At 42.1% G+C, this 17,670-nt stretch overlaps 1 protein-coding gene across 1 annotated transcript; it reads left to right on the plus strand.

Moving 5' to 3' along the window:
- On the plus strand, positions 1-17,633 carry map3k19 (mitogen-activated protein kinase kinase kinase 19). The gene is made up of 17 exons (XM_033614544.2): positions 1-164; positions 699-1,003; positions 1,472-1,666; positions 4,013-4,173; positions 4,333-4,448; positions 6,376-6,557; positions 8,398-8,458; positions 9,562-9,649; positions 10,401-10,523; positions 11,461-11,615; positions 11,836-11,870; positions 12,016-14,301; positions 14,831-14,935; positions 15,837-16,075; positions 16,212-16,464; positions 16,550-16,758; positions 16,898-17,633. Exons 2-17 carry the CDS (start codon positions 797-799, stop codon positions 17,028-17,030), a joined length of 4,548 nt encoding a protein of 1,515 aa, XP_033470435.2. The 5' UTR covers positions 1-164; positions 699-796; the 3' UTR covers positions 17,031-17,633.
- The last annotated feature ends 37 nt before the right edge of the window (positions 17,634-17,670 follow it).

The raw sequence follows: 17,670 nt of genomic DNA on the forward strand, positions 1-17,670 counted from the left end.
GAAGAGAAGAAAGGAGAGGAGACACTAGAGTGGAGAGTCTGTTGAAAAGGATCAAAGGTTTGCTCACCAAATGTCCTCAGAAGTTTGGAAAAGACATATGGCTCAATTGGGTCATCAAGGAATGTGAAGAACGGGAGCTAAACGCATGAAATGACATCACGCCAGTGAGTAAAGAATAGTTCATTTCAACATTGTATTGCAATTCATGGTTGTTAGTCTTTTTCTAAAGCTGCTGCCAATCACTAACAGATTAATGTCTAAAATGTTCTTACATATTTTCTTAAAGTCACTTCTAATTTATCTTTAGAACATATTGTTTATTAGACATTACGGCCATCTTGACTGTTGCTCTGTTGGTGTTAGTGTCAAACATTAAGCCAGGACAGCCACACACATACACACACACACACACATCCTGCTTGAACACACTATCACTGGTCGACAAGCTCATTTAAAGCTCATTTTAATGATGTATATGACCGTGACTCACTAGCGGTAATCATGTGAAAGAAAAATTCCTGTCACGCCTCCTGTGCTGTCACTGCTGGGACTAATGGATCATTAGAGACTTACATCACAGGGTTAACATCTCAGTAATGATCACACCAACATACAGACTGAGCCGAAGGAATTAGTGCAGTGTTTACAGTTATTTATTTAGTGAGTCATTTTGTGCTCTTGTTTGTCTTTTTCGACAGCAACAAAAAAAAGGTCAAGTCGTGTCTGATCTCCTGCTTCGACTCTGCTCTTCTGTCTGGCTGCACTTCACACACATCTGACTGAGGACCTGTGAACTATGGAGAGAAGCGTGAAGAGAGGACAGAAAAGGAGTGAGGATGAGATGCTGAGAACAAAGAAGGAGGAGGATAATGAAGAAGTCCTGGTTGTGACGCTTGGACAAGAAGTGGAGAGCCAGGAGGAGGTGGATGTCTGGGACACTGAAGATGAAGAGGAGCAAGGATCCACTCCTCTTATGGCTGCCTGTCGTACAGGCATGACTGAGGTGAGTTGTGTATGTGTGTGTGAGAAAGGTGTCTATTGTTGTGTAATTACAGTGAAGCTTCAGTTACCTGGCTGTTAAATTACTTAGCAGATCTGACATCAGTCCATTGTTTACTGGAAAATCTCTACAGGTGTTTTTCAGAGATTGGGACAGGTTGTATTTTTCCAATCCATAACAATAACGTGTTTATGCACATGTATGATCCACTCGACCTGAGGCTTGCTGTTGACGTAACTCCTCTGAATCCTCCCAGGGTCCATGTTCAAAACAAGCATGTGACTTAGTGGTAACAGGGGAAACGCTCCCCCTCCATATGATCCCATGTGAAGTGAGATGAGTCAAACTAAATAACAGCTGATTTTATCGGGAATTTACGCATTTACAAAGCCAAAAACAAAGATATCTACTATCTTAATAGTCTAAAAATGTTGTACTTGTGTCACTTTTTCCTGCTGGTGTGGTTAACAGGTGGTACAGAGGCTGCTGAGGGCCGGGGCCGATGTGACCCTGTGTAACCGCAGCCGGCAGACAGCGCTCCACATAAGCCCCCCTGAGCTCCAGGGAAAACTGTTGGGGTGGATGTCACAGCATCATCTGCCTCCTCAGACACAGATGCTGCAGGCTGCCTGGCAGGGAGACCTGCACTCCTTACAGCACCTGCTGGTAAGCCTCCCACACAGATACAGGGCGAGGGGTGGAGGATTCCCTGATGAACTAAGGCAACAAAGGACAACAACTAAGTTTTCGTACGACAAAAACACAACTGGGTATTCTGTTGATGTTTCTAAGTGTTGTCCACCTTTGATCAGATGTATTGGCCATAGTTCAAGTCATTACATTTGTTTGCATCCCTGACTGAAAACATGTTTAAACCTCTGAAGAGGTGTATTTTTCCTTTAATCAAAGAATTTCAGAAAAGTTAGAGAATAACGTCAGCAACTCACAGACTCTGTGGAGAGGTTGTTTGGCATATTTTGAATGGAAATACATTTTTGAGTTGTATTCGGCTCAGGACAACAAACGTCTCATAATGTCCTTGTGTGACTTTGTGTAACTGCCTGGAAATGTGAGACATATTTTCAGGTGCTTTTCATTCAAACAGTGATGTGTAATCTGAGCAGCAGCTGCTCTGTGAATAATGTAGCATTGCTTGTTTTCTTCATGTGACCGCTAACTGTTCTTACTGCTGTGTTGCATGGATTTTTTTTTTTTTAGCATTTAAAACAGGAATTTAATGAATTTCTTAAGTCAAAACGATGATTTATAGTCCTGAAAACACATTTGATCAACCAGCTTCACGTTGTGTAATGAGGTCCTATGTGAGCACAAGATTTTTCAACAGCAGTATGGGGTATTTCACATGAAAGGTTTCTAATGTTGGTTTGTGACTTTGCTTGTTTCTTCTGTCTGTCTGTGCTTTTCCCACTGGTTTAAAGTGGGCGGGTCTCAGTTGGAAAAAGGTGATGTCATATATCTAAGTGTACCAATCAGGATTTAGCAGCATTTCAGTCAGAATCTGATGACACTTGTGGGGTTGTTGCTTATGTTGGCAGGCTAATGAAATCTGATCAAACCCAAAAGGCATGAAGTTAAAGATGAAACATGCTTTTTAACATTTTAAGCAAGATTAGTGTGTCACTTTTGTTTTGTACAATTTTAGAGCGAAAAAGGGGAAGAGGAGCACCCTGCAAAGGTTTGGGCACCCAAGACATTTGAGCTCTCAGACAACTTTAACCAGGGTCTCAGACTTTATTAGCTTGTTAGGGCTATGGCTTGTTCACAGTCATCGTTAGGAAAGGCCAGGAGATGCAAATTTCAAAGCTTTATAAATGTTCTGACCCAACAATCAGCAGCCATGGGCTCCTCTAAACAGCTACATTGCACTCTGACAACTAAAATAACAATACTCGCAAAGCAGGAGAAGGTTATTAGAAGATGGTAAACTGTTTTCAGGTAGCTGTTTCCTCAGTTTGTAAAGTAATGAAGAAATGGCAGTTAACAGGAACTACGAAGATCAAGTTGAGGTCCTGAAGACTATGAAAACTTTCCAAGAGAGCTGCTTGTAGGATTGTTAGAAAGGCAAATGAAAACTCCTGTTTGACTGCAAAAGACCTGCAGGAAGATTTATCAGACTCTGGAGTGGTGGTGCACTGTTCTACTGTGCAGTGACACCGTTACAAATATGACCCTCATGGGAGAGTCATCAGAAGAAAACCTTTCCTGCTTGCAAAATTCAGCATCAGAGGTTTGCAGAGGAACATCTACACAAGCCTAATGACTTTTGGAAACAAGTTCTGTGGGCTGATGAAGTTAGAGTAGAGCTTTTTGGATGAAAAAAAGGGTGCAGAATTTCATAAAAAGACCAACTGTACAACTGTTGAACGCGAAGGTGGATCAATCATGCTTTGGTCTTGTGTTGCAGCCAGTAGCAAAGGGAACATTTCACAGAATGGATTCAGTTAAATTCCAGCAAAAGTTGGAGACAAACATCACATCAACAGGACAATGATCCTAAACACACCTTGAAATCCACAATGGACTACCATGATAGGAGCAAGCTGAAGGGTTTGCAGAGGCCCTCACAGTCCCCCGACCTAAACATCATTAATAATCTGTGGATGGACCTCAAAAGAGCAGTGCAAGCAAGACGATCCAAGAATCTCACAGATCTAGAAGCCTTTTGCAGGAAGAATGGGTGAAAATCCCTAAAACAAGAACAGAAAGACTCTTACCTGGTTACAAAAGAAGAAGCCATGATACTTGCCAAAGGGGGTGCTACCAAGTACTGACCATGCAGAGTGCCCAGACTTTTGCTTCAGTCTATTTTCCTATTTTGTTATTTCGAAATTTGACAAGGGGTGCCCTAACTTTTTCATGCCACTGTATGTGTGCTATGTTTCCCCCTTTTGTCACCACAGCACTTTGTGCGTTACTCCAAACTAAGTGCTACCATTCTATGTATTATGTATGTTTGTAATTTTTGCATGTTTGTGTGTCTGCATGTCTCAGGCTCAGACCGACGGGGTGGATGTGAATGTTCCTAACTGCGAGGGTGTGACGGCTGTGATGCTTGCTGTTAGGGACATCGACCTGTTTGAGGGCATGGCGGCACTGTTGCCATGGGAACACAGACCTGTGGAAGTGGTCAAGGAACTACTGGGACTCTCAGCGTGAGAAAACACACATTCATGAATGCATTGATATACATGCTGTACAGACAAAAACTTTTCTTCAGAGTCACACTGGTAGCAGTCACCAAATCTGGAGTTCCCTGAAGCAGAAAACTGTCTACTTATACTTGTTCTGTTTCTCTTGAACATCTCCAACAGTGATCTGAGGGTACGAGACCACAGTGGCTGTTCTGCTCTGCTCTACGCTGCTAACATCAACAGCCCTCTGAAGGAGGAGATCATGCATATGATGGATGAGGCCCTAAGTCACACAGGTACATACATACACTCGCACAAAAAAGCACAGCACATGCCAAAATGAGTCACTTGTAGTGATGAATCCACAGAGAGTTTCCACCAAACTCAACAGGTCCCCTCAGCTATACAGAACGTTTTAGCATCTTTAAGTTTATTCTTTGGGATTTGTGATCACAGTCACTTTACTGTTTTAGTTCACTCTCAAGGATCTCACCAGTGTTGTTTACAGCTATAGGGATGGGCATGAGTAATGTTTTTCCAGATTAAGTGATCACATGAATTACTCGAGGGGGGATGAATTCCTCATAGTGGAAAATCTATTTTTAGAACATATTAAAGAGCATGGCAGCAGCAATAACAATACACAGCACTATATCCAGTATGGTATACTTGTTTTCAATCAAAACAGTCACAGTTACTGAAGAAAAACTGGGAAGTGCAGCACTGGGTCAAGACACTAGGGGTAGGTAATTATAAAATATCAGGTGCTCTTCAAGGGTAGGACAAATAGTCACATTGGAATAAAAAGCAATGAGTGTCCCAGCTTACTCAGTGTTAACCATAATCAAAGTACCTCAGATGTCCTTTTTAGACCCCCCCCCCCCCCCCCCCCCCCCAAAAAAAAAAATAGTGGCGGGGCTTTTACTTACCTCAACTGCAGAGGCTACCAGCTTCATTTGAAACAGACTACATTATAAATGGGCTGTCATTTATTATTCCCTCTGTATTTTTATATTTTTACTTTTTATCCGCTCCCGTTGCCTTGTTAAAGTTAATGCATCACGATGTCATTTCAAACTCAACACTTCCTGTAGCTGTATAAAAAAAATGCATTTAAAAATGCAACTTCAAGTGGGCAAGTCTTTACTGTCAGGTTTACCCATATCAGTCCACATGGTGATCAAATGTCAGTGCTGCATTTACAGTTTTTTCTGTTGTTCCAAGTGGCAAAAAAAATCTATCAAAGCTGCTTTAAGGTTGTGGGAAAATTCTGATCTTAATTCCAACAGTGCATGTGATATGCTTTAGGAAAGTACAGATTATTCAGTTATTTGTACATTCTCATGTTTCTTTCAAGAATAATTATAATCTGATTAGAATTATGCAGTTAACAAAAGTTTTTGCAAGATGAAACTGTGCCAGCACACTAACCTTGGACTATAACAAAGAAAGAGGGCACAATACTTTTGTTTTATATAAACTGATTAATTAATAGGTAGCCATATGCAACCTTATGTAAGAAATGCTTCTGTTTGTCTGTGCAGTGTTTTTGATACCATGGCCTTCCCACCCTTTGATTAACAAATGTTGCTCAGACTTGCTCACTTCCTCGTGTTATTAGCTTCACTTTGGTTACTGATTCCTTGATGAGTTACTTATTAAACTGGGCGTTTAATGCAAAGCATACATGCAGCATCTAAATATATCTTTCTATTCATTACTATGTATAAATACACACTTTTTTCCATCTTAAACACACTCAAACACACACACACACAAACATGCACACACACAAACAGCATACCAAGTTCATTCATGATCCTGTTTGTCAGAGCGAAACCTCTGCAGTGGCACTCAAAGCCTTCACTTATGTGGGAGGGCATAAGAAAGGCTTGGTTGTGTTTGTGTGAGCGCGCACATTGCTGAGAGCCTTCATGAGTGTGTTAGTCAGAGTTTGTATGGAGGATGGCGATACAGGGACAAGGTAACGCAGAGAAGATGGAGACAGAAAGGTAAAACATGTTTTCAGACTTGAGAACACTTCTGCTTCCTCACCTTGAGTAAACATTACAGGGTCCAGGGGTGTCGACCTTATGCACCCAAACGTGGATTTGGAGTGTTTTTAAATTCCTGACCTGCTCTTGTACCTGAGAGGACCAGTTAACATTCTTTATGTGCCATTGCAAGCCACAGAGTGTTACAATTATTTCTGATTTTTTTCAGATGCTGCGACCATGTCACTACTAGCCCTTGACAAGTACTCACACCAGGATTTGGAGTCAGAGTTTGGAGATTTAGATGAAGAGTTGGACCTTGAGAACCTTTATTGTAATCAACCAACTGCTGCCTCTCCCACACACACACCAACCCATCAACACAGCTTTCTACTATACAGCCACACAGGGGTAAGTGCTTTGGGAGGGAGGATGCTTTAATTTAGTAATTGTCCAGATTTTAGGAAACATTCTATTCAAGTGAGACTAACATGACGGCAACATAAACTCCTATGATCTGCCTTGATAATGATCTGTTGTATTTGACTGTGCGAGTGCAGACGTCTGCGGGGTTTGCTGATAATGTGGCTGTTGATCTTCTGTATGAGAGACTGGCAGTGAGAGGTCACCCAGAAGACAAATATGAGGAAGCAGTAATTGGCTGTTTAAATAAGGGTGTGTATGTGTGTGTGTGAGTGTGGAGGAGGGGTGCCCTGGGTAGATGACACTTAGCTGCCATACTACCATATTATGGGTGTCTTTAGAGATGCAGCAGACAAGCAGGGCAGCTGGTTAGCTGGATGGGAAGAGCAGGTGGTTTACGGGAGAAAGCGACAAGATACGTGTGTAAGGGGCCCACTGTCACAGCTGTGATGTATGTGTACATGTACAGTGTTCAGTCTACTAAAAATACACTTTATCCCAAGGGTTTACAACAAAATGTATTTTAGTCGCCTTAAATAAATTAATATTCACCACTTTACAGCCCTTTCCACTGACACTGATCAATGCTCTTGTCTATGCCACCAGACTCCTTAGACAAAAACAGGAATTTTACCCCTCAGAACACCGGAGTTGTTGGGTACCGCTGCTTCAATAGATTAGTTTGTTTGTCTTATTTTGAGACTTCGGTTGGCCAAAGATAAGGTGGACACCCATAAAAATGTCTATGGTTAAGGCTCTTAAATAAGATCGAATACAAGTTATGTATTTGCATCATAAATACATGTGTTTTTATCATTAAAACACATTTCAACGTACCATCTGATACTTCCACCCCCGGCAGGTATTGTGAAATGGTGCAATACGCAATGCACAAAACTCACAAGTGCTGCTAATGTAATCATGTGAGGCGAACTGCAGCCAGACTAGTTAAGTTGGAATACTTCACAAAAAATCAGGGGCTCCTGAAAGATACGTCAGGGTACAGAGAGAACAGGAAAATGAAAGGAGCAGAGAGGCGACGGACAAATGTCTGACCGAGAACTGTGAAGAAGCAGCAGGTATGACAGGCAGAGCTGAAGGTGAGAAATGAGGCAGACTCCTTTTTAGTTAGAAAAACCGGCTGTATCAGGCTCAGTTTCAAAGCTGCAGTGAAGACACAGGTATCATATTAAGGCATCCATTTTTACCAACCAAATTATGCTATCTTATTGGAAAGGGGGCCAAATAATGCCCCAAACTTTTGCTAAATTTTGGTCAGGAACACTGCCATTTTTCAGAATGGTGTATTTAAATATTTCTGCATACCTCCGATGGGTGTGGATAATGGGCCCACTTTTGAAAATGTTGTCCCCCTGCCCATATTTCCTAATGGCTGGTTGTACTTTTGCAAATCTGAACTAAGCCTCTGAAACACAAAAATCACAATGTTAAATTGACTGCCAAACCACCAAGAGAACTATATCTAAATCTAAAGCTTTACTTCTGCACATGTTCAAAATCATCATATTAACAATTAAAAAATCAAATGCATGCGTTTGTGGTTAATTTTTCTTTTGAAATCTCTTCTGCTGGACAGACTTTGAGAAGGCATTCACCAAACAAATAAGAAAACAGGAAATCAAAACATTCAATACAGGATGAAATAAGGGCATTATTTATGCCAAGTTGAAAATGGTAATTTTTCTATCTTGATTTAGAAAAAAATCACACTTAGGTCTCTTGAGCTAACAGTACTGCAGGAAATCTACCAGCCTTAAAAAACCACTGGGACATGTAATAAATGAATTGCTCACTTTTGTTCTTCCAGGAAGTGCTGGAGTCTCCAGAGAATCCTCTTCTATCTGACCATCACAAAGGCCTCGGCCAAGGTAAGCACTCTTTTAAGGACTCCTGGAGTTTTAGTGAGCTAAGGTATGAACTATTGATGTATAAAATTGGAGTTTCTCTTTTCTCTGTGGGCTTGTTAGAGAAGGAAGAAATTGTAGAGGAAAAAAGGGGCTACAGAGAAAACACAACAAGGTGATCTGGTTGTCTTGGATGCCAACTAACTACTTTAGACGGGTCAAACTGCTTTTAGCCTTTTACAAGGGACTTAGAAATATACTGTACAGCTCACAAAAAGGCCATCAGATCAGGTCACCCTCTAGAGGGAGGGGAATGAGGAAGGCTTGACTGGGTGGGAGGGGTCCCAAATGCACAATACGACCTCTCAGCTGAGAAACCTGCTAGTGCGTCTTGTACCTCAGCCACAACTGCATGGTTCAGAGAGGACAGAGCAGATCACTAAAACACACTGGAAGGAACAAACAAGAAGTAAACAGAGAGAGGAACTATCTGATTTAATTCTTGGTGTTTCAGTATGGGGACAGAGTGGACCAAAAGGCTCAGAAACAGGTAATGTGAGTTGCTTTCTCTATGATGACTATCAATGTGTTATATATGGTATTATTATTGGGTATTCTAAATGAACAGCAGCAGGGGTATTCAAAGTTTGCTTTCACTTGCCTGTGGTCATCAAGGCACATTCTAATGTCATGACGCAGCTTTGTAATCTAGCCATACACCACATATGTAGCCTGTCAATGAATACAAGTGCTACAAAGTTCAAAAACCTTAACGTAACATTTTTTAATAGCATCTATGGCCTTACGGCCCATTAAACTGCTTCAAGGAAAATGCAAGGAAATGCAGCTAAAAAGTCCGATTTCTTTCGTTTCTATTGATGTTTGATGATGATTTAAGCATTTCTTTTGTATCAGCAATGGCTGTTTATTTTTATGAATGAATGAATTGAATGAACACATCAACATCTGGCTGCTGTCAGGCTAGAAATATGGTATATGTTTTAAAATTGTGTGACTGTAGATACTGAGAGAATACAATGGACATAGGATTGGTGGGTGTAACTGTGTGTGTACGTCTGTGTGTGTGTGTGTGTGTGTGTGTGTGTGTGTGTGTGTGTTTGTGGCAGATAAGGGAATCCCCCTCTGTTTCCAAAACGCCATGGAAACACTGAGAGACATCAGGCAAGCCTACCAGGACGCAGGGAGGGGAAGCAGGTGGGCAGAGCGAAATCTCACAATCTTTTACACACACACACACACACACACACACACACACACACACACACCTGCACTTTCTGAATGCATACTAGCTGTAAAGGAGTGACAATGTGCCAGCTGATGGCACTATGCCGATAGTGTTGACAGTGCCAACATGTGGACACATCAACATCTGTTCATACGTAACCACAAACAGTTGTGTACACGCAAACATTTAATGCGCGTACAGTTAACACTCCATCCCCCCAACACACATTCACTTGTATAAACAGCACACTCTCCTCGGGTTAGTCAACAACTGCCTCTTACTGAACACCAACAGTAGAATAGTGTCCTATCCGGTTACACTCCTGTCCTGTATGCAGGCACCTGTCACTGTGTCCAGAGGACAACCTGTTCTACCCAAACAGGTTAGAAACACAGGGACAGGGGGAGAGAGGGCTTTGGTGAATCAGCTCATTGTCTGCTATGTGGTGCTCTCACCACTGAATCAAGTCCACACTCTCCGAGGAGAATAAGGGTCTTTGAGCAAGTCTCTAATTTCATAGCAGTAGCTTCCAGTAATAGAAAGAAATGTCAGGAAAATGAGGCTTTTGGCATTATGTTCAGTTCAGCACAAGGCAATAAACCCAGCATCTCTGCTGAGCCTCAGCAAACTGCCCCGAGTAAATTATACATACACTCTCTTCATGTCGAAGGCAAAATTAATCACATACCTCTCTGTGTTCTCTCCTCTTCTGCTGAGCAGAGGAGGTTTGTCTCTGCCGAGCCTGGCTGACAACAGCAGACGCTGGAGTCATCTGGATCCAGCTCCATCACCTGGTTTGCTGAGTACCAGGACCCCCTGCCTGCCGGTACCCCCTACACACAGGTACATACTGGAGCTGGACTCATGTTTTCCGTATCTGACAGTACTAAAGAAAGACCATCAATAGAAAATAGCCAGCTCATTAACCTGCTGGTCAGCATCACATGCTGCATATAGAGACTGAAAAATACTGTCAGCCTTGTGTGACTGGTGGAAATGAAACACTGAAGGAAACAGATTGGGACGGTACAGTGGTGTGGTGGTTAGCACTGTCGCCTCACATCAGTGAGGTTACAGATCTGAATCCACGTGCTGGCTGGGGCCCTTCTGTGTGGAGTTTGCATGGTCTCCCAGTGTCAGTGTGGGTTTCTACCCACAATCCAAAGACATGTAATTTAGGTTAATTGGTGACTCTAATAAATTGCTTGTAGGTGTGAATGTGTGAATGGTTGTTTGTCTCTATGTGTCAGCCCTGTGATAGTCTGGCATCCTGTCTAGGGGTGTATCCCGCTTCTCGCCCAATGCCAGCTGGGATAGGCTCCAGTCCCCCCACGACCCTGTACCAGGATAGGTGGTTACGGACAATGAATGAATGGATAAATGAAACAGACAGAAAGAAGAATCCATAAAATGTCAGAAAATGGTGACAAACGTTAGTCATTGTTTCCTAAATCCCAAGATGACATCCTAAAATGTCTTGTTTTGTCCACCATCCAAAGATACCCATTGTGGAGTAAAGAAATCAGAAAATATTCATATTCAAGAAGCTGCAATCAGAGAATTTCAACTTTTTTTCAGAAAAAAAATCTTCAAACCAATTAATCAATGACCAAATTAGTTGGTGTTTAATTCAATAGTTGACAACTAATCGATTAATTGTTTTAGCTCTAATGCCCACTCTGAATCTTACTTACTGTAGTTCTGTATTCTGATAACATATGCAATCCATCTGTGGCACTCACACAAAATCTTTAAAGTCTGATTTTGATGTGTCCCTCAGGCAGAGAACAAGAAGTGTGGTTGCTGCATCCCCATGCTCCCCCGCCCTGCTGTCTGTGGCCGAACCCAGCCAGCTCAGCCAATCAGCCCCCAGCATCATGGAACCACTACTGTGTTCAAGCACTATGATGCAGGCCAGAGCACACATCCAGTCCCGTATGTAATCTATTTATTAAATGAGTGAAAACTCAGAAGAGTTATTTATTTTCCTTACATTTTATAAGGAATATTCAAAGGCAAATGGTATTGTATATAACATACAACATTATTTCAGTATGAATTATGAATATATATTGAAAATCAGACAAGTATTTTAGTTTGCTAATGATACCTGTGTCCATGTCGTGTTAAATTTATAATCTCTCCCTGTCTGCAGGACTGGGTTCTCAAGACACTGTAAATGAACAAAAGGTGAGTTTCAACCAAAAAACTGCTTTTATCAGCTTCATCTATTTGTCTGTCATACCTACATTCCTTTTTCTTTTCATCCATGTCATACCTTGTCTACCTCACCAGTCCTAACCATTAACTTACCGTCAATATCCTTTCTCTGCAGTTCTCGCAAGGTCACTTGCTGGCTTTGCATCCCAGAGCACCAAAGCTATTGGCACCACTGGAGAGCAGGCCCAGAGACATTGTGCCCCTTCCATCACTGAAGCACCACATTCCCCTGAAACCCATCAGCTGCAGCCCCCTTTGTTCGAGGACCCGGCTGAGGAGAGAGAGGCTGTTATGGGGCAGTCCACGCACTGGCCCTCTGACCACAAAGGGTGGTAGTGAGGAGAGCGGATCCTGCAGCAGCAGCCAGAGTTCCATCGATCTGGAGGAAGAAGATGAGGAGGATGAGAGGGAAATACGCAAGAGAGCTTCAGGAGAAAGCCCTGTGAAGTTTGCTGGAGAGAGACTGTTGGCACATAAAAATGATGTGAGCTCTAGTGAGGCTGATTTGGTTGGGGAGACACAGCAGCATTTTAAAGTTCAGTCTAGGATCAGTCATATTGCAATGATCCACAGATCAGCACATGACCTGGACGGAGAGCCTATCAATCATGCAAGTGATCCTCTCAGCATTGAAAAAGCTATAAACTCTCACTGTGAAGACAAAGCCACCAATATCAACTGTACAAAGGAACGTGGTGACTGTCAATCCTTTATAAAGTCTAACTATGCACGACAAGGAGACGCTATGAGGGTTGAAATGCCTATAACATCAAAGTCTAAGGAGGGAAAGAACAATGTGGGCTGCAGTCTGGAGCCTGAGACTGAGCCTAGTCATGGGATAACATGTAATATGAATAATGACCAAGGTGATGTTATTACATCCTCTGAAGGGACTTGCAGAATTGACCTGCAGCATATAAATCAGACAGAAAGAACACTGAAGGATTCCTTTCAAGAAGAAACCCGGGTAGACAAACCAATCTTGCATAGAGAGGATGTAAAGTTAACTACCAGCACTACTGAGGACAATGTTCCAGTATTTGCTTCAGCTGTAGACCTTCCACGGTCAGACATGGATCCAAAGAGAACAGAGAGGATGTTGAAAGCCTTAAAGCCTGTTCAGAACAAGGGCAGAAGAACCAGCATGAACCGTGAACTCAGAGCAAACATTCAAATGAACCAGCAGTCCTTCAATGTACTGGCACACAAAGACCGAAGCACCCTTAATCGGAACAAGTCCAAAAGCAATCTGAAGTACTCCTCACTTTCCACACAAGTTAAAGATAAAACCAGGAAAAGCCCTGAGTTAATAATCAGTGGAGAGACAGTCACAAAACTAAAGCCAAAGCTTAAATCTGTTAAAGGTGCTCATTATAACACTGGCACCCCAACACCACGAAAGAAGGTTATTGATCAGAGCAAAAGAGCAAATCCTGACAAGATGACCAGCAATAAAGCTCAACAGCATCCACCAGTGAGGGAGCTGAAGAGTAGTCGGCAGTTGAAGAGACCCGGGCTCGTGGGGACACCGAGGTCTAAATCTGCTGTAGACTTCATCACCTACAAAGACATGTTCCAGCAGATACAGTGTGGGGAGGAAGGACCTGCCATCTACGAGATGTTTGCTGGTCCGATCTATGATAACCTTCGAGTTTCCAGTTCCTGTGAGAAAGTCAAGGACAGACAAGTGCAGTCTGCTCCGTCTAGGAAGACTCAACTGTGTCATAAAGTCAAACACAGACCATTGAAACATGCACAGAGGAGAAGCCCAGGGGAGAATATGGTGGGTTCAGCTAAAAGCAAACCAAAACTTCCATCCTCTCGGGCAAAACCTCACCTCACACCTGTACCAAGGAAAGACGCACACAAAATTAAGGATATGCCTAAATCGGATGGGCATACAGAGGCTGAGTTAGTTCTTTCTAAGGAGGTGGACATTTGTCATAGCAGTGCTCAAGAAAAGGCTGAAGATCATATGTTATCTACCATTGAGGAGGCTCTTTCTAGATATGGATCTGAAACATTAAAATCTGATGACAAAACACTGACTATGCCAGCAGCTTCATCTCATTCTGAAAGTTATAGCCACCTGCACATGAAAATGCAAGAAATAGGAAATCCAAACCGACCAGTTCCTGAGCCTGTGCTATCTCAAAGCCCCCAACAGCCTAAGATCAACACCTGGACATCTTCTAGCAGGAACGGCAGCCACACCATCATGTCACCAGTTTACCAGAAGTTTCTGGATGAGGTAGGGGATGGGCCACTTACAGACGATCTGCTGCAATGTCTGGCCGAGGAGCTGATCTCATTGGACGAGAGGGATGTATCTATAGGACCTGAAAACCTGGCGTCCAACAAAGAAGACGATCCTGTATCAGGAAGAAATACATTTCCTGAGGTAAACTTTCATGGTCAAATGTAAAAAAAACACTGTTCTTTAAAAAAGAAAAAAACATTGTTTGTACCATGGTTCATTAAGCTGAGCTTTTCCACAAACATAGAGCCACAGTTCTGTCCCTGTATCGGGGTTTTATTAATGTGTAAATTCCTGGTGCACACTGGAAATTTCATTTTGACATTAAGGTTTAACCAAGGGTCTACCACATTAAACAAGCTGTACCAACTGAACACTGTTCTATTATTTTGACATGCTGTGGAACAAGTGCTTCTTCAAGTCAAGAGGAGGGTGTAAAGAAAACATTCATAACCCCAGCAAGGGCCTCCATTAAGCATGTTAACATGGAACGTACTTATCGATTAAAAACATACTAAAGATTTTCACCAACTTATCTTTGAGAAAATTATTGCCATTTACTAAAGCTTCAAAGAACCAGGTATTTGTTGTCAAACATCGTGGTATTATTCCAAGACACCCTGCTTTGCTCTCAGTCACTTTGCTAACCTTCATTCTGTGTATTTTATGACAGGTTAAGTCCACAGACAGTGCTGCTCTGCTTGGCTCTGGGTTGGTTGTGGATGACACCATCACATGGACAAAGGGTGAAGTACTCGGCAGAGGAGCTTATGGGACAGTAAGTATGGAAATTTAGACTGGCAAAGTAAAGCTAATAACACATTCAAGCATGAGAACAAAATAGATGCATTGTGTCACTGTATCGCCAACTTTGTGGGTCTGTTGACCATCAGAACTCCTGCTGTTAAAAGCTTTAATGAGGCTTATAAAATGATACACTAATGTCCTTAAATCTTATCTAGTCATAAAACCATGTCCTCTTTATTCATCTTACAACTAGAATTACCATCTCTGAGAACCAATCAAGTTACAGTTTACATTCATATTTGTCCAGACTCATATGACAGCTGCCCAATGCTTCTAGTATGGATTTGGCTATAAAGACACTACGTCTAAACATGGATGCTTCACACGCATCTTCAACCCAGCAGAACAGAAGATCTATACAATCAGCGCAATTTCAAGATGGACACCCAAGATTAGTGTCACCAATTTAGTATCTGACCAAATGTCTCCCTGAGTTATGGCATTGAACAATGGCTGGAAATGTGTTAATTGCAGAATATTATGATGTCACAGTGGAGCTGACCTTTGAACTTTTGGATATGAAATGTCATCACTTTTGACATTTGTGTGAAATTTTGTCATAATTAGCATATGAATTTTTGAGTTATAGCCAAAAAGATGGTTTGTGAGCTCAAAGTGACCTTTGACTACAAAAATCAAATAAGCTCATTGTCGAGTCCAAGTGGATGTTTGTGCCAATTTTAAAGATAATGCCTCAAGGCTTTCTTGTGATATCACATGGATGAGAATGAGACAGACAGACGGACAGACAATGCAAAAACATAAGGCCTCCAGCTAATGCGGGAGGCATTGTAATACTCAGAACATCATACTTACAGTAGCAGACAATGATGCTCAACTAACCCTGGTGATCACTGCTGCCTTCTTACCAGGTGTACTGCGGCTTGACCAGCCAGGGCCAGTTGATAGCTGTGAAGCAAGTGACCCTGGATGCTTCTGACCCAGATGCTGCAAAGAGGGAGTACAGTCGTCTGCAGGGGGAAGTGGAGTTGCTTAAAACCCTAAGACACACTAATATTGTGGGCTTTCTGGGGACTTCACTTAATCAACATGTGGTTTCCATCTTCATGGAGTACATCCCAGGAGGATCAATCGCCAGCATCCTCCACAGGTTTGGTTGATTCAAAATAGAATGACAATTAAACCCAGAAGTGTCTGTTGAGGCATTGGGCTTCAGAGTATCAGGGGCTTTAACAATAATTGTTCTGTACTAGTGCCTTTAACACATCCCCTTTTACTGCCCTCAGGTTTGGTCCTTTGCCAGAGCGTGTCCTGGCTCTATACACCCATCAGATCCTGGAAGGGGTGGCCTACCTTCACCTGAACAGTGTGATTCATCGTGACTTGAAGGGAAACAATGTCATGCTGATGCCTACTGGCGTCATCAAGCTCATAGACTTTGGCTGCGCGCGTCGTCTCAGCTGCTTGAACCACACTGCAAGCAACAGTGGAGATCTGCTCAAGTCTGTTCACGGCACACCTTACTGGATGGCACCAGAGGTAGGTGTAGAGTGTACTCATCTTTTTGTGGGTAAAATTGCCCTTTTAATCTTGTCTGATTCCTTGAATCTTCCTCACTCCTCAGGTTATCAATGAGACCGGATATGGCAGGAAGTCGGATATATGGAGTGTGGGCTGTACAGTTTTTGAGATGGCCACAGGGAAACCACCGCTGGCACACATGGACAAGATGGCTGCCCTGTTCTACATTGGGGCTCAAAGAGGGTTGATGCCCTCCTTACCAGATGGGTTTTCAGATAATGCCAAGGACTTTGTAAAGATCAGTTTGACAAGGTGAGAACTATCGTCCTACCTGGTCTGTGCAAACTGGCGACTTCCTCTCACGCACTCACTTCCCCTTTGAATCTATCCCTGATAAATTCTAATGAATTAAGAATTTGGATCTAATCACTGGTTTTCTACTCAACTTCAGTGACCAGAGGCTCCGGCCATCTGCAGAGCAGCTGCTGGAGCATTCATTCATCCCACAAAGGAAGATGGGAGCAAAGTCTTGTGGAACACAGAAAAGGAACTGCTGTGGTCACCCACAGGGACTGTGTGGTTAACAAGTTACCCTATTTTTTTTTTTTTTGTTGTTTAAAACATTTTAATGATTTAATTCAGACTGATGACTCACAACATAACATGTTCTATTGTGACCCTTTGAGAGTCTGCTACATGTGTTTGCAAGCATGGGGCAATGGGCTTGTGTCCCATACCTTTCTAGAAACTGCAATACAAAGAATATGAAAGACTGCAGTTGTTGCATTAAGCTGAAGTTTAGGAAACTACGAGAAGCACTTACATACTTCTAACTTTAATAGAGCCTATAAATGTGAAAAGATAGATGTAAGATTTTTGTTGGTTTGAATATTTCCTATCACAATCGTATGTGCCAATCTTAATACCTTTTTTAAATTTATACAGTGTAACTCTAGGTCTCTTTAGAAATGTGATGTATGTAGATTTTGGTAAATTGTCTAATCCATACTGCAGTATCATTTTCCATTTTCTAATGCAGAGATTGTAAAACTACTTTGTTGGCATTCCTGATGAGTTGAGGAATCAGTGTGTAAAATTGTGCTTGAGAGACATGCCACTGCTAAGAACTTGTCATTACTATAACAAACATGTCTCCTCATATTCAATTATACAAATCAGCAAGTGACTCTGTGACATGGATATATGCATAATAAATTGACAGCG

This window comes from Epinephelus lanceolatus, chromosome 14 (genome assembly GCF_041903045.1).
Source record: "Epinephelus lanceolatus isolate andai-2023 chromosome 14, ASM4190304v1, whole genome shotgun sequence".
NCBI lineage: Eukaryota > Metazoa > Chordata > Actinopteri > Perciformes > Serranidae > Epinephelus > Epinephelus lanceolatus.

What these genes read in the sequence shown, in the direction of transcription:
- map3k19 (XM_033614544.2), top strand. Translation starts at nt 797, where the DNA reads ATGGAGAGAAGCGTGAAGAGAGGACAGAAAAGGAGTGAGGATGAGATG. An exon ending in CAGAGCACACATCCAGTCCC is followed by an intron (nt 11,616 to 11,835) that starts GTATGTAATCTA and finishes CCCTGTCTGCAG; the next exon opens with GACTGGGTTCTCAAGACACT. An exon ending in GAAGAAATACATTTCCTGAG is followed by an intron (nt 14,302 to 14,830) that starts GTAAACTTTCAT and finishes ATTTTATGACAG; the next exon opens with GTTAAGTCCACAGACAGTGC.